General features: G+C 41.5%; 1 protein-coding gene across 2 annotated transcripts in view; it reads right to left on the reverse strand.

The window, feature by feature from the left end:
* Positions 1-1,005: 1,005 nt before the first annotated feature.
* Positions 1,006-23,685, reverse strand: part of Xpo4 (exportin 4) — a 94,277-nt gene continuing 71,597 nt past the window's right edge. For both annotated transcript variants that reach the window (XM_036199207.1, XM_036199208.1), the window contains exons 12-23: positions 23,375-23,520; positions 22,313-22,490; positions 17,362-17,521; positions 16,578-16,747; positions 14,516-14,690; positions 11,337-11,630; positions 10,419-10,599; positions 8,436-8,554; positions 7,169-7,299; positions 6,369-6,486; positions 5,122-5,214; positions 1,006-2,935 (exon numbers count right to left, since the gene is read on the reverse strand). In XM_036199207.1, the coding sequence (XP_036055100.1) occupies positions 2,738-2,935; positions 5,122-5,214; positions 6,369-6,486; positions 7,169-7,299; positions 8,436-8,554; positions 10,419-10,599; positions 11,337-11,630; positions 14,516-14,690; positions 16,578-16,747; positions 17,362-17,521; positions 22,313-22,490; positions 23,375-23,520 (1,963 nt within the window). In that variant the 3' untranslated portion in view covers positions 1,006-2,737. The remainder of the gene's footprint in view (positions 2,936-5,121; positions 5,215-6,368; positions 6,487-7,168; positions 7,300-8,435; positions 8,555-10,418; positions 10,600-11,336; positions 11,631-14,515; positions 14,691-16,577; positions 16,748-17,361; positions 17,522-22,312; positions 22,491-23,374; positions 23,521-23,685) is intronic.

Genomic DNA, 23,685 nt, shown 5'->3' on the forward strand with positions numbered 1-23,685 from the left:
TTTGTAGAGGCTAACAAGAGCACAGTTTAGGAGTTGTTACAGTAGCACCACTGTTAGCATACAACCTCCCTAGCAACTCTGTGATTAGTGATTGTGCCCTGGGGAAAAAAATGGTCAAGAAGCACAAAAGGAGCCAATAGGAACAAAAATACGAAAAAATAGAGGTTAAAAGATACTCTATGAACAAATGAAATTTAACACAAAAGATGAAAAAATCAAATACTTGACAGTGTAACTTTAACATGTATTTTAAAAAGGACACAAATGATTTTTTCTTTTAAAAATATTTTTCAACAACAGTCAATCTGAATTGGAAAAAGCAGTTCATGACCATGCAGTCCGTGGCCTCTATGCCTATTGGGCCAAGAGTATCCAGAAGAAAGTACAATAGTAAAGAAGTTCAGGAGTTCACGAAGCACGTGTAAACAGAGCTAAAACCAAAACCAGGCAAAATAAAAGACCAAATGAAACAAACACTCAATAAAGCAAACAAATGCACACACACTCTGAAAAGTCTAGTTGGTTCAATTAAGTGGCATTCCCATTATCTGAAATATGGCGGTCTTTTACCCTCAGTTGGCCACTAATCAAACATTCTGGTGATCATTTAAACATTATTTGGTCCAATCTAAAATAAATCTTTCTTCAATTAAAAGTGATGTAATAGAACTGGAGTATCATACTAGGATCTGTCTGTATAGAAGGTATACACAGATGCCTTTTTACTTACCAAAGCATCCTTTCCTACCCATCTCTACTTGAACTTGACAACTGCTTTGTCAGGGCCAATGACCCATCTATTCAGTTGTATCTGAGTGCCTTTTGGCAAAAGGCCCATACCTATCACACACATGGTACACACAAACCACACCTGCTGAGGAAACACAGATGTCAAGAACAACACAAAACAGAGTGATTACTGCTGCAGATCACTTCAAATTAAGAGAAAAAAAAATCTAAAAAGCACTCCTTTCCAAATATTTAAAATACAAAGTATATAGCTAGAGAATGATATTGTTTTTCTTTGTAGTATTTAGAGATTTTTTTCTCTCTCCATACTTACTGTTACTAAATGGTGATTAATTTAGAAGATTCTCCAAAAGTCATGGCCCTCAGATTTGCATCCACACACACCTACCATCACAGGGACAGGGTGCTCCATTAACAGAGTTACACAAAGTCTCCAGAGCATCAGGTGTTAAGATGCACACACTGTGCAGTTCGGGTAGGGCAGTACCCGCTGGATGGTTTAGCAGAGAGGCATCAAGAACAGCGGAGGAGCCTGTCCCTCTACGGCAGTCTCAGATGCACCTGGCCAGAGGCCTCTTGTTGCCACTGCACTGTGTGACTTGTCCTGCAGTGGGCAGTTTCTAAGAGCTACTGTTTATAAATGAGCTTTCATTTTCATAATTAAAACTGGCACTCAAAATTAAGTGGAGCACAGTAGCAGTATAAAAATCCTGATTAGAAAGCCAGAGGACCTAAAGTAAATTTTTCTTTTTCTTTTTTTTAAAGGACAGATCATACTTTGTAACCCAGACTAGCCTGCCATTCACCACCAGGCCTGGCTAAAGTTAAATTTTTAGTCTCTGAAACTGAATTAGTGTGGCTCCTATGACATGAGGATAACACCCACTTTAGCATAATTATTGCCCCTAATGCCCCAATGTGCAATAGTCTGTGTGAACTGGTAATTCACATCCATTAAAGTTATTGCTTAAGCAAGCATTCAGAGTAGATACGGGCTGTGTGGCTGGACAGAGACACAGAGAGGTAACCACACAGGGAGGCTCCTTTCATTTCACTGGGAAATTCACATAAATACATAATCAAAGGGGCAAGAGGGTCTTAGCAGCTAATACCTTAAGCCAACTCTTAAGTGTCAAGACTAATTTTTTTCTAAAACAAATCTGGTTTGTCTTTTCCTCTTAAAATTAAGGCAATGAAATGGCTACAGTTCCTAAAGTTAACTTTACGGAACAAAAATATACACGTATTTTCCTCAAGTTCAGGCATCACAGTCTGATTAGAAACCTGCAGTAATTACACAAAACTTGCAACGCTGAGGATGGAAGGGAAGGAAAGTGAGGAAGAGGGAGAAGATGAACTATGAAACTAACCAATGATGACTGTTCTTCCTGCATAATTAGAATCACTGAAGGGAGGAAGAGTTGGAAAGCACAAAATCTCTTACGAGTTTCCACCATCTCTTGCATTGATTCAAAACGTTTAGGATAACGAAGGGGAGGAGCTTATTAAAATGGAGACTCCAAGGCCCAACAACCAGTACTCTGCCGATGCACAGTAGGGTCCACGAGTCCATTCTATAACCAGCTCCCCAAGTGATGAAAGGAATCTATGGACATTTGAAAAATAATGCCGAGAACATACCACCTTTGGCTAGACACCCATGCTTTGATAAAAGGGCAAAAGGCACTGAATATGAATTTCATGGTGCCCATATCTGTTTGCACATATATGGAATTGCATTTTGAAATTTTCAATCACCATTCAGAATCTAGAAGACAAGTATATGGCAGATCATGGCTAACACCTAATAACAGAAGCTGATTTTAAGTTGACTTCTCCCGTTTCACCAAATTCCACATTGAAGTCTCAGACTCTCCAAAATCCCAATGGTCAAATGAACTGAGGAACAGGCCAAGACTCAAGTCAACTTTCAGCAATTCAGTGCACTTTGCAGAAAGGATCTAAGTTAAGAATATAGCTCTGTTGTTTATTTTACACAAAGGAGACCACCAACATTTGCCATAAATTCTTCTAAACTCTTTAGGAAGGCCATCTTCTGCTTCCGGTCCAGGGTAGGAGGAGTGCTGCTTGCAGTGAGCTTGTTGAAGGCATCTGCTAATCTCTGGTAAATGATTGGGTCTTGCTGACTTGACAATAATGTCTCAACCAGTTCAGAATACTCAGCCTGCAGAAGAAACAAGACAGCCATAAGAAAGCCTTCCTTGGGGAAGCTAGCAGGGACTATGGGGCTGATTCTGAGGCAGGGCAGACAGCTCTTTCCAACAGTTCGGTGTTCAGTTACCGCTCTCACTAATCTGTAGGTTAACTCATTTAACATGTATGCTGCTATGAGCCCGACACTACTACTGTTTACATTTTACAGATGGAGGTTCTGCCAGATGAAGTAGCACCCTCAAAATCACAATGAATGCAACATTACAGAAATGTAATGAAGCACAGTGCAAGCAATCTGGCTCCAGACCCAGGAGGTCCCAGCTTTGTGGGATTGCCTTTTCTTGTTACTCTACATCTGCAATGGGAAGGAGAACAGTTCTCTAGAGGCTCATGCAAACACCTTGTGCACCCAGTTCCAGAGACAGCAGAGGCACAGCAGTGTGGAGGTTTGAGAGCTCTCTCAAAGTGGAAGCAGGCACTTTGAAAGTCCAAGCCAGCATTGTAGCCAGTGGCTTTGGTTAAAGGGCAGGGATAATGTAGTGGGGGAGGGAGTATGGGGCATTTTCTATTTTTGGTATCCTCTCTCATAACATTAGCATACAGGTGGGTGGGCAGAGGCTGGAGGGAAAGTCACCTAGGCCAGAGAAGTGCTGTGGAGAAAGCTGGTCTGCCATTAATTCTCCTGAGCTTCTTGGGATATCACAACATCAAAATGATGAAATCAGATATTCTATAGAGCAAAGAGAAGTAGGGTGCAGCTTCCCAAATCCCCATCCCCACTGTCTACAGCACTGAACCACGGTGGCTAACTTAGCTACCCTCTCCAAAGGATAGCAGGAGGCCAGTATAATCTCAGATCATCTTCCCATGCCCAGAATCGGTAGCATTTCTGGGTTCAGGCAGCAGGAATTACACTAGTGTTGCACAGTGCCCACTCTCTGCTTTCTGTCTTTTCGGGGGTGGGGGTAGGGGTGGGGCACAAAACAAAACAAAACAAAACAATTGACACTCATTTATGTGTGTGTCTGGTCAGAGAATAACTTGCAGGAGTTGGTCCTCTCCTTTCCACATGCTTGTCTTCTTTCTAATAAATCTTTGCATTTATTTCTTTGTGTGTAAACAACTCGCAGAGCTGCTTCTCTCCGTCTAGCACAAATGTAGGACTCAAAGATTGAACTCAGGTTGTCAGGCTGGCTGGCAATTACCCGAAGTGCCCTCTGAGCCACCCGCCGGGCCTCCTGAGCTTCTCTACGAGGTACACAGTCTAAGACGGCGGACAAGGAAATGGGAATGCACTGGCTTGCAGCCACGGGGAAGGAAGCCCATTGTCTTAGTAACCGAGATGACAGGAAGGAGCACACACGGAGAGGAAACACTTGTAAGGCAGCTGCCACAGGAGCACAGCACAAGAAACGGAGGTCTAGAGCCCCTCAGCCTGGGGTACACACAGCACATAATGTCCAGAAGAAAGGGGGGGCTTTACATGCTAGGATCTGAAAACTCCTGGTTTTAGAAGGCAGCTTCTCCCACCAATCACTTTACCATACTAACAGGTATAAAGTAGTGAAGATCAGGCAGCACCCTCCCCAACTTGTTCCTTTGTACACTGGATAGGCATTGTAAGGACTAGGAGGTTAAGATCTTAAAGGTTCAACAAACTATGTAACACATTGTTTTGAAACACTAAACAGTAAACTCTACTCTTCACACTCTCTGAAGGCAAGCTCCTGCTCCCACTCTGATGCACCTTTCCACTTTTACAAAATCTGAGTTTCTCAGAGATAGCAATCACTGTGTACATGCCCCTGGCTCCTAGCACAGATGATTAAAGCTAAGCTTTTTTTAAAAAGATTTATTTATTTATTATGTATACAGAAGAGGACACCAGATCCCATTACAGATGGTTGTGAGCCACCACGTGGGTGCTGGGAATTGAACTCAGGACCTCTGGAAGAGCAGCCGGTGCTCTTAACCTCTGAGCCATCTCTCCAGCCCCTAAAGCTAAGCTTTTAGGAGGGAACTGTGACAAAGAATGGCTCATAATAGAGAAGGAAAACAAATTCTTGTGATCTGACCAACAGACTGCCAGATAAATACAAAAACAATTATGGTGCTCACGAGGGAGCTGAGAAACACTGACTAGAGGACATGTACTGGGTCTCTGCGTCCTAGGTCTGGAGAGCGGGCGTGCAGTACCTGGTGCAGACAAACCAGCGTGTAGAACGCCTCTCCGGCTGCAGTCGTCATCTCCGTGCTGTGCTTCTGCAACACCAGCATATCAAAAACCAGCTGCAACCACACCAAGACAGAGCTTTCAAACAGAGAACAGTTATCTGAAACCCCACTCCCTCCCTGACTGAAGAAGGGATGGCAGTTATAGGATATTTATTACATTAGCCAGTTAATTATTAAATCATTTTCTCGAATCCAAGGAAAACATACAGATGTTATTTTCTGTGGAATCTAAAAAAGTACCGAATTCCCCATATTTATAATGTTACTCAAGAACACAAAACAGAAGTGGGAGAGAACATGCTCCTGAAGAACTAGTCTCCAGGAGGAAAAAAAAACAGTGAACAAAGCTGTGTTCTGCACACCTTTAACCCTATCACTCGGGAGGCAGAGGCAGGAGAATCTGAGTTCAAGGCCAGCCTGGTCTACAGAGCAAGTTCCAGGACAGCCAGGGCTACACAGAGAAAATTTGTCTGAAAAAGCCAAAACCAAACCAAACCAAACCAAATCCATACACACTTGAATCAGGAACTTTATGGACCTGGCAAGATGGCTCAATGGTTAAGAGCACTGGCTGCCCTTCCAGGGGATTCTGGTTTGGTTCCCAGCATTCACATAGTAGCTCACAATTGCCTGTAAACCTAGTTCCAGGGGATCTGATGTCCTTTTCTGGTTTCCACAGGCACCAGGCATTCATGTTGTACTATGACATTCATCTAGACAAAACACCCATACATATAAAAATAAAAAAGTCCCCTCTTAGGCAGGAGAAATGACTCAGCAGTTAAGAGTACTGGCTGCTCTTCCAGAGGTCCTGAGTTTAATTCCCAGCAACCACATGGAGGCTCACAACCATCTGTAATGAGATCTGGTGCCCTCTTCTGATGTGCATGAAGACAGGTCTGTCTGTCTGTCTCTCTCTCTCTCTCTCTCTCTCTCTCTCTCTCTCTCTCTCTCTCTCTCTCTCTCTCTCTCTCTCTCTCTCTCTCTCACACACACACACACACACACACACACACACACACACACACACTTAAAGCCCCCTTCTTTTTACTTTGAGATGAGGTCCTGCTAAATTGCTTAGGTTGGCTTTGAACTCACTCTGTAACTGAGGCAATACTCCTTCATTAGCCTCATTAGCTGGCATGGCAGGCAAGTACCACTCAGCTTGGCTAAGAAGATGGTTCTCCAAGCTATCCGCCTTACCTTACCTTAAGGAAGTGCCGAGTTGCTAGAAAAAGAGGTGAATCTGTTTCTTGTGCTTTAGCACATTGTTCGGCTAATGGTGTCAAGGCCTCGAGGCAGAGCTGGCACACTTCTGAACTCATTCTGAACACAATGGTCAAAGAGCAAACTATATGAGATACACCCGACTTCACAAAATATCAAAAAAGTCAGCTACATTACACACACGACTATTTGTAGAAATGAATACAGATGGTGGGGGTATGGCAATGTCTTAACTGAGTTAGGAAAGAAATATTTCCATATTAAATGGCCTCAGAGTATTGTGTATAGGTCTAGTGATGTCTAGCTTGTTTCTGCAGAAGCTCTCACAGATGATGACATTACAATGCCAACAAGCTAAGACTAGAGAACCAGCTACAAAACATCACATGATCTAATGAAGGAATGACTTTAAGACAAGGTGCCAGGTGCTACATGTATGAAAGGAAATGATCATGCAAATCCACAAAAGAAACAGAATTAGGGCTGGGCATGGCAGTGCACACCTTTGATCCCAGGACTTGGGAGGCAGAGACAGACGGATCTTTGAGCTTGGGGGCCAGCCTGGTGTACAGAGTGAGTTCCAGGACAACCAGGGCTGAAACTCTGTTTCAAGGGGAAAAAAAAGACAAAAAGAAAGTAAGGAGAGAGAGAGAGGGAGAAAGAGAGAGTTAAAGCAGCTCCAGAGATAGGTTTTTGAAGAAATAAAATTAAACTATAAAAGAAAACCAATCACTTAAAAACAAGACCCCTCCTTGTGTAACAAAGTTCATTTAAAGGATACGATGTCATTCCTAGTTCTAGGGAATACATCAGACTCTTAAACAGATCCTCAGGAAGCTGGGGTATTTTTTCAGGAAAAATCTCACAAATAAATGTGATCAACTTGTAGTATTGATTACAAAGGGTTGGAAACTGAAAAAGAAACATTAAATATTTTTATGTTCAATATTATCTAATACCATGAAATGACTAACAAGCTTTCAAGTAGTATAATGATTTCTCTAAGATGTATACAATGTATAGATATAGAATCTTTCAGTAGCTGTTATAAAAAAAAAAATACATCGTAGAAAGACTTATCTTCTGGAAGGTTAATAGGAGATACAGACAAGTCCTGATATTCTATGTTGACCCTGAACAAATAAACAAGGTGCAGTCAAACAAAATCTAAATGATCTGGGAACAAAGCCCTTTGTTAATGTATTAATCAGTACTTTTCATCTGTGTACTTGGACAGCTCTGAAGAGCTGAGTGGAAAGTAGTCAATCTAGTCTAGCCACAGAGAAAATGTGCACCAAACAGAGACACTAAAAGCAAACCAGTGTATAAGCTGAATAAACGCTCGTCCTAAGAGTTGTTACAAAACCCTAGGTTCATGGATTGGCAGGAACTGCCCAACAGATATTCCTCAGGGAGGAATGTACATGGGGAGAGCCTAGGGAGGCTCCTCAACATTTCTGATCCTCGCCACTCAGATGCTTGCTTCTGCTCCCCCACCCCACTACATCTCCTCCACACCCTTTATCACACACAGGTGTGTACACACGTGCATATGATATACTCTTAGATATACAACACCCTTTTCTTTCTTCTTCAGTGTGTCCTTGTTCTTGATCTTACCCATCTGTGATAACTTATAACAAAAGACCTCTCCCCTAGAGCACGTCTGGAAGAAGCAGAGGGCAACCTCGGTGGCCACGACCCTCAACACCAACTGGTAGAACCAAGGCACAATACAGTCACAATATGTAAAAAATTTTTAAATTACCTTGGTTTCTACCATCCCATTTCTACATGCACAGGCTTGGAAAACACCCACCATGGCTGGCTTCTTTGGTTGAAAATGAAGTTTAAAAACAAAATGACAAATTCTAAAGAGAATTAAAATTGCTAGCAGAACTGTTTTCCTATGGTACTTCCTGATGAAATGAGTCACTAATTATCTGTACACATAGGACTAGGGCATGTGTACTGAGAGATAAGCACAGTAAACTGTAGTAGAAATACAAAACTGTTAATACTCTTCATGTTCATATTATTTCAATTACCTTCAAAAGATCTTGTGACATTAAGGGCAGAATTAGGTTTACTCCATATAAAACGACATCAGCTGCTGATACAGATCTGCCTGCTGCTTGTCCTGGCTCATGTCCTCTAAATACTTCATCTATCAAAATAAAAAGCATACTTGTACAGTCGTAACTTAAATCTCCAAAGCTCATATTCCTTTATGAAAACACAAATATAGTCAAGCTCAAAGACCCCAGAAACCCATTAATGACTAACAGAGAAATCTGATGATAAGCCCAGCCCATGCCATCCTTTTGTATTATTTGTTAGGGAATCTAAGTACCTGATACAGTAATAGTGGATAAGTAAGGGCAAGAGACATTCTAGAAATCAAAGTTAACACATTTAATGCCTTGGCATTTCACTTCAGCACCTCCAGCTAACTTGGATAAGCCTGTTGAACTGGGAAACTAACAGGGCACACAGAGAACAAAAAAATGAACCAACAAAGTCAACAGAGCAAGAACGATCTCAAGGACTAGATAAAATGACTAATATGGGCTGGTAGAGGCTTAGAGAACCTTGAACAAATCACAAAGCATCTCTGGCTATGAACGCCTGCACATCCTGAGGCAATGCTCCTATGATGTCTTCTCCTATAAGCCAACCCACTCTGTCAGGTTCGAAGGCAAAGCTGGCAGGCAGGTAAAGCTAGCTAGTGAGGAGGAGACAAACATGGAGAACTTGCACTGGAGGCAAGGGTAAGCATTAAAGGCACTGGGCGGACACAGCCCTCACCCTCTTGTTTCTGAAGCAGCTGCACTTCTTCCTGCCTGTTCCTCTGAGAAAGAACTTGGAGAACAAAGCAGCAAGTTCAGGAATAGTAGAGGCAAACTGCACAAATGAACGAGCTTTACTGACTGATCAAGCTCTTGTCTGTAAGTACAGTTATTTATTTATTTATCTACTAATTACCAAGCATCGTGCTAGGCAAGACACAAATGTTTAGAAAGGTCGTTTTTTGTTTTTTTTTTAAAGATTTATTTATTTATTATGTATACAGTATTCTGCCTGCATGTGTCCCTGCAGGCCAGAAGAGGGCACCAGATCTCATGATAGATGGTTGTGAGCCACCATGTAGGTGCTCAGGATCTCTGGAAGAGCAGTTGATGCTCTTAACCACTGAGCCATCTCTCCAGCCCTTGAAAGGTCTTTATTATTGTACCCACTGATAGCAGAAAGGCAGAAATTAGTTTTCTACCCCTGTATTATGCTGTCTATAGGAGAACCATGTACTTCTTACCCCAATGGGATTTGCCATGCTATATCCATAAAGTGCTGGGTCTGATGGGCAATCATCTCAAAGGACAATGGAAGAGACAACGAAATTCCCTCTAGAGCAGTGGTTCTCAACCTTCCTAATGCTGCGACCGTTTGATACAGTTCTTCATGCTGTGGTGACCGCCAACAATAGAATTATTTCATTGCTAAGTCATAACTGTAATTTTGCCACTGCTATAAATCATAATGTAACTATCTGATATGCAGGATAGCTACTGCAGGGGTCGCAAGCCACAGGTTGAGAACCACTGCTCTATACACATACACGGATTTGAATGTGAATTCACACTTACTAGTTACATGCACATGGGTGAGTGACCTAACGACTCTATGCTGTTACCTCATCAGTACAGTGAGAATTAGCAATAGCACCGGCTGCATGGCATCGTGAGAAAAGTAGCACTTGGCATTCATTAAAAACTACAAAACCGGGGAGAAAAGGAGGCAGAAGCCATTTTCCCTTCAGAGAAAAAGCATCTGTGTGATAGTTGTGTAATAAATTGATTGTTGCACAGAAAGAAAGAACTAACTAACTAAAAGTTCATGTTCACACTGAAAAGTAGACTAGGGAAGGGCTTCACCTGTACCTTCATTTCAATCAAAGGGATTTACTTCATTTGTTTTGTGAAACTGAACTCCCTCCTAGAGAAAATAACCTGTAGTTTTCCAGCAGCCTTTACCTGTGTCGCTGAAGTCTATGAACTCCTTGGAGAGAAGGTTGGTGAGAAGCTCCATAATGAGAAGCAGATCCTGGTACTGCTCTTCTTCCGCTGTCACGTCTATCCTTTGCCGCCCTAGATTATTCTTAGAGTACACTTGTAACAAAGTAAGGCAGGCTTCATATAAATGCATAGCTTTGGACTGTAAGAAAACAGAAAGAGTGATATTACTTGGTAGGATCTAGTAGACAAGCCAAAGTTTCAATCTACTCTAAATTGTAACAGTAGCTCTATATTAACAAGATTGGAGGGATGAGAGTTGGGAAAGTGCTTGCCACATAAGCATGACCACTTGAGTGCAGATTCCTGGTGGTGGATACTTGTGACCCTAGTACCAGGGGAAGAGAAAGAGGGCCCTGCTGGCATGCTTGGCTTGGTGAGCTGTAGGGCGAGTCCTTATCTCAGAAAGTAAGGTGCAGAAAAATACAGGAAGATACCCAGCCTTGACCTCTGAGATAGACAGACAGACAGACAGACACACACACACAGCATTAACAATAATAAAAAGAGCTAGACATGGTATTATAAGCCTTTAATCTGAGCACATGGGAGGCAGAGGAGGATGGAGCTCTGTGAGTTTAAGGCCAGCCGTGACGACAAAGGAAGAAGACCCTATCTCAAAAACAAAACAACAACCCACAAAACAACAACTAAACAAATAAAGACCAAGGATACTTATAGTAAGTGTATAGCTATATTTAATATATTAGCCCTTCTCTAACAATAAAATTTTGGAGTTAGAACTTAAATTCACTCCACATGACTTCCTATTTAGGAGAAATAAAATTACGCATTAAATGTGAAACAAAGAATGGAGAATCATTACTTCAGAGACTTGTAATCCTGAAGGAATAAAAAAAAAAACTAGAAAGTGCTTACCTCTCCAAGATAGCATATTTGTTTATGTGCAACTTCAACAAAAACTTCTATAATGAGATTGACAGTTTCTGGAGTATTTTTGTAAACTTCCATCAACCCAATGCAATTGTTAAGGAAGTCCATTAAAAAATTAAAAAGAATGGCTACATTGTCGATCTGTGTGGCCTCAGCAATGCCACACAGGGCCTCCAGTGTGGCAGTGATCTCCTGCTTGACTTCCTCCTGCTGACACATCTGCTGAAAGTTCTCTTGGTTGATCACTCTCAGGAACCGCTGCTGGAGAGGCTGAAGAACCTGTGGAGGCACACCACAGCATGACCTTCCAACACGCATGCACACTGAGTTCCTCAACTTGGATGCACATTTGTTTCCGGATTTTTTGTTTGTTTGTTTGGTTGGTTTTTTTTTGTTTTTTGAGACAGGGTTTTTCTATGAAACAGCCCTGGCTATCCTGGAACTTGCTCTGTGGACCAGGCCTGCCTCAGACTCACAGATATCCACCTAAAGGCGTGCGCCACCACACCTGGATCCCAAAATATTTTTATTGTAATAGGATGAGCACATATAACAAGGACTATCAGAACCACTAAGTTTCCTATCCTTAAGTCTTTAAAACAGGGTCTTGCTAGGTAGCCCAGGCTGGTCTCAATTTCTCAGGGCTCCTGTCTCTGACTCCTACATGCTGGAATTACAGGTTTGAGGTACATTGTCCATTCTGAGAATCTGTACCTTGTGCCATATACAAAAAATGACACCCAAGTCACAGAATAGGGTTCTTTAAATGCCATTCTTTAAAAATTTTTGGGTTTTTTTGAAAATACTTTTATTCTCTCGTAATTTCTTTCTAGTTTTTATTGCACATGTGTGTTGACATTGGGTATCCACTTTACTGAGGCAAGGTATCTTGATGAATCCAGAGCTCGCTAATTCGGCCAATCTAGGTATCCAGTGATCCTCTTCCTTACAAACCCTAGGATTTGAAGTGAACCTTCAGGTACATTCAGTTTCTTATGTGCTGCTGGCCATCTGAACTCTGGTCCTCATATTTGTGGGACAGGTGCTCTATCCACTTAGCCATTTCTCCAGGCTCTCTTTGTTTCCCAGTACTCTCACTATGCATTCCTGCTTGGCCTCAAACTGGTGTCAATCCTCTAGGCTCTGCTTCAGAAGGAATAAGATCACAGGGGTGTGTGTGTGCGCGCGCGCACGTGCATGCACACACGCCTGTATATCACACTTAGTTCATTCTTTGAATTCTGCCACGTCTCTCCACATTTTTCTAGGTGACTGGCCAAAGAATCATGAAAATTGAAAAAATAAATTCAGCCTCTTCCTCTCTTTCCTTACAATTCTTGGTATAAAATACAACTTCAGGTAATCAGTCCTGCTCTAGGTGCTTACAGGGCTGAACAAAGGGCTCAGTTGGTAAGGTCTTTGCCACCTATGGTAGTCTGAGTGAGAATGGCCCCACAGGCTCACACATTTGAATGTTCGATTCCAAACAGTTGGTGGAAGGAACTGTTTGGTAAGGATTAGAAGGTGTAGCCTCGTTGGAGGAGGTGTGTCACTAGTTTGCCTCTCTGCCTCATGGTTGTTGTCTCAACATGTAAACTAGAGCTCCAGTGCCACACCTGCCTCGTGCTGTCATGCTCCCTGCCATGAAGGTCATGGACTCATCCTCTGAAACTGTCAGCAAGCCCCCAATTAAATGCTTTCTTTTATAAGTTGCCTTGGTCATGGTGTATTTTCATAGCAAGACAACAGAAAGTAACCAATTCACCACATAAAGTGTGAGGACCTGAATTCAAACCCAAGCACTTACATAGAAGCTGAGTGCCTATAATCCTAGTGTTGGGGAGATAGAGACAAGACCCCTGGAGTTTGCGGGCCAGATAGTCTAGCTGAAATCAGAGTTTCAGATACAGAGAGAGACCTTCTCTCAAACATTGAATGCAACTGAGGAAGATAAATATGGTCAACCTCTGGCTACATGTGTACACTTGTATGTGGTAGATATATGCACATACATGCAGGTGCTCACAGAACTAGAGCCATCAGGTCTTCTAGACCTGGAATTACAGGAAGCTGGGAGCCAACCAAAGTAGATGCTGGGAGCCAAACTTGTGTCTTCAGGAAGAGTGTTTTTTAACCACCAAACCATTTCTATGGACCCAGGGGAGAATGGGGGAAAAAAAAAAGTCAGCCTGTTTTACCTGAGCTATAAAGTCATAGATACTACCTTCACAGATATTAAGAACATTCTAGGCTGGGTAGTAGTGCTGCACACCTTTAATCCCCGCACTTGGAAGGCAGAGAAGGCAGATTTCTGTGAGTTTAAGGCCAGCCTGGTCTATAGAGGGAGTTCCAGGACAGCCAGGGCTACACAGAGAAAACTTATCTTGAAAAACCAAGAGAGAGGGGGAGAGAACACTTTAGGAAGAAGTCAGACCTCTACATATACACCTGAGTCAAGATATAAAATATTACAGAAGGTGCCCCCACACTACGGGTTGAATTAGAACCTCAGAAAGTGACCTCATTTGAACAAACTGCGATACAGTAAGTCAGGATCAGTCATACTGGAGAACCTGCAGACAACCGAGTGCCAAAAGTTGTCGCTAACTGCCACAAACAAGGCTCATCCTGGCAGGCCTTAGAAAGAATGCTATGAACACCTTCCTTGGACATGTAGGAAGCCTCCTAAATACAAGACAGTGAGAATCTGTTCCTCAGGCCACTGTGGTAAGAGAAGTGCCAGGAAACAAACACAGTTGAATTTGGGTTTTCAAGGCAAAGAATGCCTTGTGGTTCTTCATGTAACAGTTTTTTTCTTTCAATTTTTGGGGTCAGGCTGACTAACCTAAGGCCTTGGCATGCTAACGCAACTCTATCTGAGATACCCAACCATGCTTTTCATATTCTCATAAAGATACACCAATTCATTCTCTCATCTGAGTTGGAAAAAATGTACTCGAATCATAGAAAGCATTAGTAATACTCAACGTGTTGAACAAGCATGGCTGGGTAAGTCCTGAGACAGTATTTATCAAGTCATAAGTGTGCAATGGTTGATGAGGAGGAAGAACACAAGGTAAGTTATTGCTGAGGTGTTTATGTCTCCAGACTATTTTCTAATATCTGTAGGGTGACAGAAGAATCAAAAGAAAAGGGATTTTTACCTCCGTCCAATACTGCTGCTTGGTTTCTGTGTCCATGTGTGCAAAACCTCCTAAAACCAGAGCCTTCATCAGTGTTCTCTGCACTGGGCTTGACAGGAAATTAAGAGGTGGGCTTCGGCTTGCAAACTGCTTCGCTAGGCTCCACCAGTTTTCACACTGAATTACTAAGTTTGCCCTACAGATAGAAATAATAAAACAAAGTAGTATTTTGTTCATACACATATATCTACATACATAAATAACAACTGGACAGGGCTAGAGAGCTGGCTCAATGGTTAAGAGTGACTATGGCAAAGGACCTGGAATCAGTTCCTAGCACTCACATGGTGGTTCACAGCCACCTGTAACTCCAGTTTCTGGGGATCTGATGGTCTCTCCAGGCATTTGTAGACATGTGGTACACATGAACTCATGCAAACCACACACACATGAAAAGGGGGGGGGCATTTAATTTTAAAATCTGCTAAGGCAAGACCTTACCATGTTACTCAGGTTGGTTACTTTATTGCAATCTTTCTGCCTCAGCCTCCCGAGTACTGAGAATATGGTATAACTGGATGTAATTCCTAAAAATGTTTTATTTGTGTGGGTATGTGTGTCTGTATGTGACAAGTGTACAGATGCTTGTAGCAGCCAGAAGACGACACTGGGTCTGTTCTCCCGAGCTGGAGTTTCAGTTGTGAGCCACCCACCGTGGGTGCTGGAAACCACACCTGGACTCTCTGGGAGTTCTTAATTGTTGAGCTGTCTCTCTAGCCATGGATGTAATTTTTCAAGAACAGCACCATAAGCTCACACGGACTCTGGAATTACACTGGTCTTCATTTCAATGCCAACAACTGCTCAAGAACATAGAATTTCATACTTAATTGTTTTATCATCAATGTTCTGACTAAGATGAGAATGGCTGTACAGCCGTTTTCTTGTGAAGGGAGGGAGAGGTGCAGGTAACGTCTAAGAAAGCCCATCTCTCAGGTTCCATCTGTGGTGATCAATTGCTGGCTAAGCAGACTCTTTAGTGCTCTGGCTGCCCCAACTGTGCAAGGGCCTCCAGTGGTGCACAGTTATGAGAGACCCACTGGAGGAGTGTGCTTTTTGGTGATGTAACTGACCTGCAAATAACCCTGCACCCACACTCGTGGAGGCAACCCTAATACATTCACTGCTCCAACAAACTGGGCTTGCTCCTAGTCTACTGCTGCCTTCTCTGTTCTGAAGAGACAGAATCAGATTCTCTGGGGAAAACAAGGTGACAGGTACAGCTCTGAATCCCATGCTCATGTGTGATCCTTTGTGTGCAATACTCAAAGTCAATAGCATTAACAATAATAACATTCCTATGCAGTAAGAAAAATACACTTTTCTATAGAAAGTACAAAAAAAAGTTTAATTCTGCAACATCCATTTAAACATTTATTGATTCCCAATAAATAGGAATCACTAAGCCAGGCAGTGGTGGTGCACGCCTTTAATCCCAGCACTTGGGAGACAATGGTAGGCTGATCTCTGAGTTGATGCCAGCCTGGTCGAGGCTAGATAGCTACACAAAGAAACCTTATCTTGGGGGAAAAAAGAGGGGGGTGACTTGGAGGTAAGATGTGTATGTGTGGTGGGATGGAAAAATATCAAATGAGAAAATCTAATACATGAAAGTGAGTTTTTAAGAGATTATTATTTTATGTGTATGAGTATTTTGCCTGCATGTATGTCTGTGAACATTGTGTGCTGACACCCAAATAGGCCAGATAAGGGCATCTTTGGAACTGGAGTCACATACAGTTGTGAGCTACCACTTGTGTGCCAGGACAAAATCAAGGTCTTGTGGAAGAGTGCTCTTTTTCTCTGAGAGATCTCTCCAGCTCCTCAAAGTGTTTTTAAAACAGGTTCTCTGATGCCGAAAGCTAGTGCAATTCTCCATCATTACACAGGGAAGCTGCCATTTGCATCTATAACAACACTGTGATGAGGTTTTAAAAACATTACTCTGAAAATGTAATGTATTGGAACCATTTGCCAGTCACTAAAAAGTGAACTGAAATTTGTGCTTCTCCCCATTCTTTACCTTTCTCTTCTTTCGACCAAGGTGACAAGGAGCTGTACAGTGTCATTTGCAAGGTCTTGCTCACTACTCCAGACTGACAGATTGCTGATGACTTTTTGTAAGAGGTAGCCAATAATCCACTGGGAGCCCTCTGTATCCGCTCCAAAGGCTGTGCTCAATGGCAAACTTATCTTAAAAGAGATACATTTTCTAAAGTCAGAAAGATCAGCTAAGAAGCAATCTACAGAAAATCAACAATGAAACTAGCATCAAAGTCTGAGGAGGTGCTCACTTCACATTACTTTATCATTTTTCATTTGTTGAATCAGAAAGATAATCCCCAATCCAGACATGTTTTTCAACTAATTTATCTATCAGTTTGAGTCTCAGTAATTATCAGCAAACTGATATTAAAAGTAAATACAAACATACAGATCTCAGACCATATACAAATACATACTCACCTAATGGCACTGTATCTTAATACTGGCTAAAATCAATCAATGCTCTAAGAGAAGTAATACAACAGCACTCCAGTACTGTCTCTCCCAGCTCTTAAACAGTTCAGTCTACATTTTCTTCTTCTTGTTGTTTTTATTTTTCAAGACAGGGTTTCTCTGTGTAGCCCTGGCTGTCCTGGAACTCACTCTGTAGACCAGGTTGGCCTCGAACTCAAATATTCACCTGTCTCTCCACCACACCCTGCTAACAGTTCCATTGTCATAAGTGAAACAAACAAAAATCTTCTTACCTCTAAACTTGCCATCATCATAAACCCAAAGAGTTACTGATTTTACATCCTCACCTGATCATATAGCTTTTCATCTACCAGGAGATAGGTCTTGGCCCAGCGCTTTAGAAACCAAACAATGTCTTTGCCCATCTGAGGGCTTAGTAGATGAGTGAGGTCTGCTCTTATTGCCCGAGATTCAACTTCTGAGACTCTCAGCACAGCAGACAACAGCCTGTGGGGAAAAACAGAAGTTGCTATCCCTATTTTTTTCCCATAAAAATCCTTTTTGTTTCTTTATGCCAGGCTATGTGTGAAAATTTCCCAATAGGGTTGCAGGTAAAGTCCCCACATTATTCCTGGTTTTCCAGAGTCAAGAAAAAGGAGGGATGAGAAGCACCCTCTGCTCAGGCTCTAACTGCAGATGTAAATCTCAGAATTACTGTCTATAGCGTAGTTCCCAATTTAAAATGGAGGAACACATAGAACTAAATGTGCAGCATCTAAGCCAATTTTTCAGCACTCCCCTTATAGGCATTTAAAATTTTTGAATCACAAAAGACAAGTCTGTTATGCATTAAGATCTGAGAATTGACTTATTAGAATGTCGTAAGTACTGAGCCTTGCCTACAAATCTCAGGATCTTGCAAACTGTCTCATAATCTTGACTCCTATTGGTATCTTAAAATAAAACCCTTCTCAGAACCATTACCTACCTAAGTACACATATTGCTATGGAAATGGGGAAGGAATATACTAGAAATTATGTGTTTTGAACTTGACTTTAGCCAAAAGACAAGGAAGCACAGGTTGGGATAAATGTCAGTGCCTAGACTAAGATTTTAATCGTTACAATTTGGCCTCTGTTCCGTTCCTTCTACTCTCAATAGGGCTGAGATCCCTGTGTAATCAAACTGGTGGACATATGCATTCTTTATTAACCTTCTCACCAAGAAGTACTCGGTGCTGTTGCCCACCCTGCCCCTTTGAAACAGCTCCCTCCCTCGGCTGCCTGGGTACCACTTCCCACATCCCCTCAGCTGTCTGTTTACTGTTTCCAGTCTTTATTGAAGATTCTTCTCTGGACCTTCTTTAATCAGGAAAGTTTCCACCTAAAAACCTCCCCTGCCCTTACTATTTATATGTTCCTCATACACCAGTGCTCACATTTTAGAGTGTATGTGAACAAAAATAACAGAAATCCTAACAATCTTATGTTTTATCACAAATGATGAATCGAAATTTTCCCATAAAATTAAACGATTTTAAATATAATTTAAAGCCTAACAGAATTAGAAATAAATGGTTATATTAGGATTTTAAATGCATTCTATCTTTGTAGTGTTGACCACCACTAGTGTCTACTCAAAACAAACAAATTTTCCCTTGTTTAAACTTTATTTCCCCCCAAAATTATTTACCAATTACATCATTTTCTTTGATACAGACATTTTCATATTATACTTTTCATGAGTTTCCAATGGTCAAAAAACTGTAATTATTTTTAAAGGTCTTCTGCATTGACTCACTATTGTAATACTTAACAGCATACAGTAGAACAAAATGTAACACAAATTTAAATTATGAAAGAGTTTCCTCTAGTGCCAGGTCTACAAGCCAGAAGCTTGTAGATGCTAGGCAAAGTGGTCTCCCACTGAGCTACATTCTCAGCCCAATTTTGAGTATTTCTTGGGGATAACACAGAAGGGTTTTATGTCTCCCACTTAGTTTATATACTTTGAATGAATATTACTTATTGCCAGAATGAGCCAAAGTTGAGCCAAAGTTGATCCCTTTCTCATTTAAGTGATGTAAACCCTGGGAAAAACAAAAAACGAAAAACTTACTCCTATTAAAAAACAGAAGTTATTTCCAACACCAAGTTCACCCACTGTTTTTGAATTACTTACAAATCGTATGACAAAACTCAGGATCAAAAGTCACCCAGCTGACCCAGTATTGGGCCGCCTAGGTGATGCAATGGACTGCATCATTGGCTACACAGCCATCGCCCTTTCCTGGGCACTCTACAGGCAGGCACCCACACCTGCAAGTCCCTAAAGACCAAGTGAGCTCAAGCCTTCCGCTGTCTGGTGAAGCAAGGTGAAAGGGTAGAAGCTGCAGAGGTCAGGTGGCTCTAGGGAGTCTTTCCTTCTCTACACTGCGCCCAGAAATCAGCAGCAGCCTGGAGAGCTCTCTCAGAAAACCCCTCTCAAACTGGAGAGCCAATTCCCATCTTCTCCCAAGACTGAAAAGCAACTGCTTCCCAATGTGCCCTGTCACATTTAACTCTACTTTCCACAAGATGGTGACTACAGAACAGCGTACTTTCAGTCACACACAAGTCACACGAGTCCTCTTCTCCTGCCTTGTCCCTGTCTGACATGTGCCCTTCCTTCCTCTCACCCTTCAAGCAGCAGTCTGGTCGCCAAGTCTCCTGCCAGCAGGTCAGGGAAAGCAGAACTCCCATCCACTCTGCTGTACTTTTAAATCCCATCAAAAGGTGGAGCTGAAGAAACAACAGGCCCAAAAACTTAGCAGCTGTTAAATTTCTTGATCAGAGCCAGGCAGCAGTGGCGCACACCTTTAATCCCAGCACTCAGGAGGCAGAGGCAGGCGGATCTCTGTGAGTTCGAGGCCAGCCTGGTCTACAGAGCGAGATCCAGGACAGGGACCAAAACTACACAAAGAAACCCTGTGTAGGAAAAAAAATTTTTTCTTGATCAGTACCTGAGTCAAGCATACTGTCATGAATACTTTATATTCCAGGCAGCACTCAGTTTCCCAAATCAGTCAGTCCTGTATTACATTTGCATCCCATAACCAAAAGTCAAGATGATGAGTCAGCTCTTAACTAAGTCTCAAAAGCACCAATGCTGTAATCTAGTCTGGATACTGTCATGTTTCTTTTTGATAACTATGACTAGACCCTGAGGCAGTCTCCCACTTCCAACACTCGCTCATCATAGTAATCAGGGAATGCACTGCGATGTGTGACTTACCCCCCTATTCAGACCTTACAGTAGCACCCCGATTGGTGTGCAAAGGTGTCTTACAAGGCCTATAGACCGTAACTGTTTTCCTCCGCCTCCTCCTTCTTTCCAAAAGTCCATTTCTTATCAAAACCAATTCCACCACAGCATCTTGGCTGCTGCTCGACCCTAACAGGCATGGCTGGTCCTTGCACTAGTCATTTTGTTTTATTTTATTTTTGCTCTGTCTAGAATGCTCTTTCCCTGGGCATTTTCAAAACTCCGTTACCAACCTCAATCCTTGCTCAAAAGTCATTTAAACAAAGCCCCTGTGGATCATCCTGCTTTGGGTTCTAACAACCCCGCAGGAGTCTGTGCTTCAGGTGACTGTCCTTTGTGGCACTTCTGCCGCAGTGCTGTCTGTCTGTCCTCTAACGTGCTCCATCACTTGCTGATTTGCTCTCTTATGAAGAACTCTAAAAGGGGAGTAGCTTTTCCCTGTCTGTTCATGAATGTATCCCATGTGCCCACAAAGTGCCCAACCCACGAGGATACTCCATTCTTTCTTAAATAACACTTTCTTCAAGAAATATGGACATTTTTAGTGAAGCAAAGGTTGTTTCTCCCATATATCAAATAATCCATTTCACATTAATTCTTTCGATTAAAAAAAACAAAAACAAAAAACCTAGCTATTATTATATTTGTTTTTCTTTCTTTCTTCTTCTGAGACAGGATTTCCCTGTCTAACAGCTTTAGCTGTCCTTGAACTCACTTTGTAGCTCAGGCTGGCCTCCAACTCAACAGAGATCCACCTGCCTCTGTTGCCTGAGTGCTGGGATTAAGGGTATGCCCCACCACTGCCCAGCTTACATTTGTTTTTCTAACACTCCATAATCTGTGCTCTCAAATATGAAAATCATTTGCCTCCACATCGATACATGGGACTTATAAAAACTGAAAAAGCACTTCTAATACAAGGGACATGTTCCTAATGGCACTTACTGCAAGAATTAGGACTAAACACTGTGGCAGGGCCCTAAAATGAACAGCCCTAGAAACAGCATTCACCAGGATGTGAAGTAGAGCAAAATGACAAAATCTAATCACAACAGCAACCTCAAAGAAAGAAAGCTCTGCTTAAGAATTCTGATATTTAGGGCAAACATGAAAATGTACTGATAAAGGAAATAAAATCTCAAACATTTCCTTGGTATCAGCTTAATATTCAAACTTAAAAACAACAACAACAACAACAAAAAACCCAATAACGCAGAAAACTGTATCTTCTACTGCAGAGGTTTAAATGTCCACATATGTTTGCATTAAAAAATAAAAGTAGGACAAAACCTTGAGTAACTGCAAAAACCAACCAATGCGGTTATCATCCCTACCATCTCCACCAGCAATTGAGTCAAAGACAATGAAAGAAGATGTAAAACTACTTCCAAATCTGTTTCTAAGAATACAATTAACCCACGTTTACCCTTTACTTTCAGCATCAACAACTAATGAAAACCTTGCCAGTACTAATGGAAGACGGAAACGAATCCTCTCAGAGACACTCTCGCTATCTTGTAACTGCTGGTGACAGGGCTCTGAATTTTCACATATTTGGGTTAACTTTTTCTGAAATATAATAATGACAGTTTTCCTTAAGAAGCCACTGACACAGTTTCCATGTGTATAAGCAGTGTATACTTGCTATGGCTCACCAGGTTTCTAAGAACTCTTCTCCCCTATGAAGGGTGCCTGTACATACGTCATTACTGCTTACTGATGGACAAACACTGTGTTCCTAGTAAATCGGAGTGAATGCTGCTTCCAAACCTTGCATTCAGAATCATTTTCATTTGTTCTTTTCAGTACTGGATAGCCCTGCCAATTCCTGCCAGCGTGCCCTTGCCATCCTTATGTTTCGAGGCTTCTCCAAATTCTCATTTCTTTCATGTATCCAATTTAAAGCGTACCTACCCCTCCAGTCATCTACCCATCAACTCAGAGTTCATGAGACAGCATAAATTACAAGAGCGCAGCTATAGAGTTCATATTACCTAATCACAGAATCTGTTCTGCTGTACCCTGGGATGGAAGAAGCCTTTTCTCCTGGAGATCCCAAAATTTGAAGTGTTGTATTAATGTCAACTTCAGATGAATGCTTAATGGAATATTCCATTATTTCTGGAGGTATTAGCGGAGTCTCTCCCTGAGTATCATCAGCTAAGAGGTAGCCTTCAGTTTAAAAAAAATTAAAAATGAACACTTAACAAATCTATTTACCAAATTGCACTATAAATGCTTTCAGTTTTGATTTATATACATCACATAGGTTGATGTAAAAGTAAATTATGTTAACCTGTTAATTTCAAGATGAGGTGCAGAAACTGTCAATTTCTCAGAAAATTAAAACCCTCAAAAATATAGCAAAGGTAAAGGACAAATGTTTTAGTCATCAATTTCATAATGCATGGTGACATGTAGGCTTTGAAAACTTGAGTAATTTATTCTGTCAAGTTAATGGGAATTCTGCTATTATATTAGGAATCTATTCATCCATAACTTTTTAAAAGCCAAGTTTTCCCCCTTTGATTACAATATAGAAACACTAATTAGGTCTAGTGGTCAAGGAAAAAGACCCTAAAAGTCAGACTGCCTAGATTTGCATTCTGGCTCCAATAGTTAACTGCAGTATGACCATTTCTTATACTTTCAGCTTCTTCATCTGTTAGATGGAGATAATGTTGATGATGACACCACTCAGCAATACTAATTCAGTGGGCTACAATGAGATCCAAAGGAAACATCTGGCATACAACAGGCCCTGAATACGATAGCCAGTGGTTTTTAAAATATATATCTATTGCTATGTCAGCAGCAGCTATATCCAAGTTTCATTCAATACTATGTATGAACTATATATATTTTATTGTTGTTTGAGATTGGGTCTCCTTACGTAGCCCAAGCTGGCCTCAAATTCACAACCCTTCTATCTCAACCTCCCAAGTGCTGGAACAACACATTCAGCTCTAAACTATTATTCTTAATATCTGAAGCTTCTTTTAGGGTGTAAATGGTTTCACTGACAACTACACTTTAAGAAGAAAAAAGTAACTAACCTGTAACTAAAATAAGCCAGTGAATATCTTCATAGAGATCATCAAGCATTTTGTTGTCAACGGTGCTTGATCCAGGAGAAGCAAGTAATTGTTGCTGATGTCGCTGTAACTGACCATGGAGTCTTGTTACCCTTTCTTCCAATAAACTAAAAAAAAAGAGGAAAGAAACAATAGCTTCATAAAGTTCAGGACAGGAAGGCTTAGGATAGGTGGTAATTTTCTTATAACCAAACAACATAAACTAAGATGTTAGCACAAAATATACAAATTCAAAAATATTATGGTTCACAACTGTTTTCCAGTACACTAGA

The sequence above is a fragment of the Onychomys torridus genome, chromosome 9, assembly GCF_903995425.1.
Source record: "Onychomys torridus chromosome 9, mOncTor1.1, whole genome shotgun sequence".
NCBI lineage: Eukaryota > Metazoa > Chordata > Mammalia > Rodentia > Cricetidae > Onychomys > Onychomys torridus.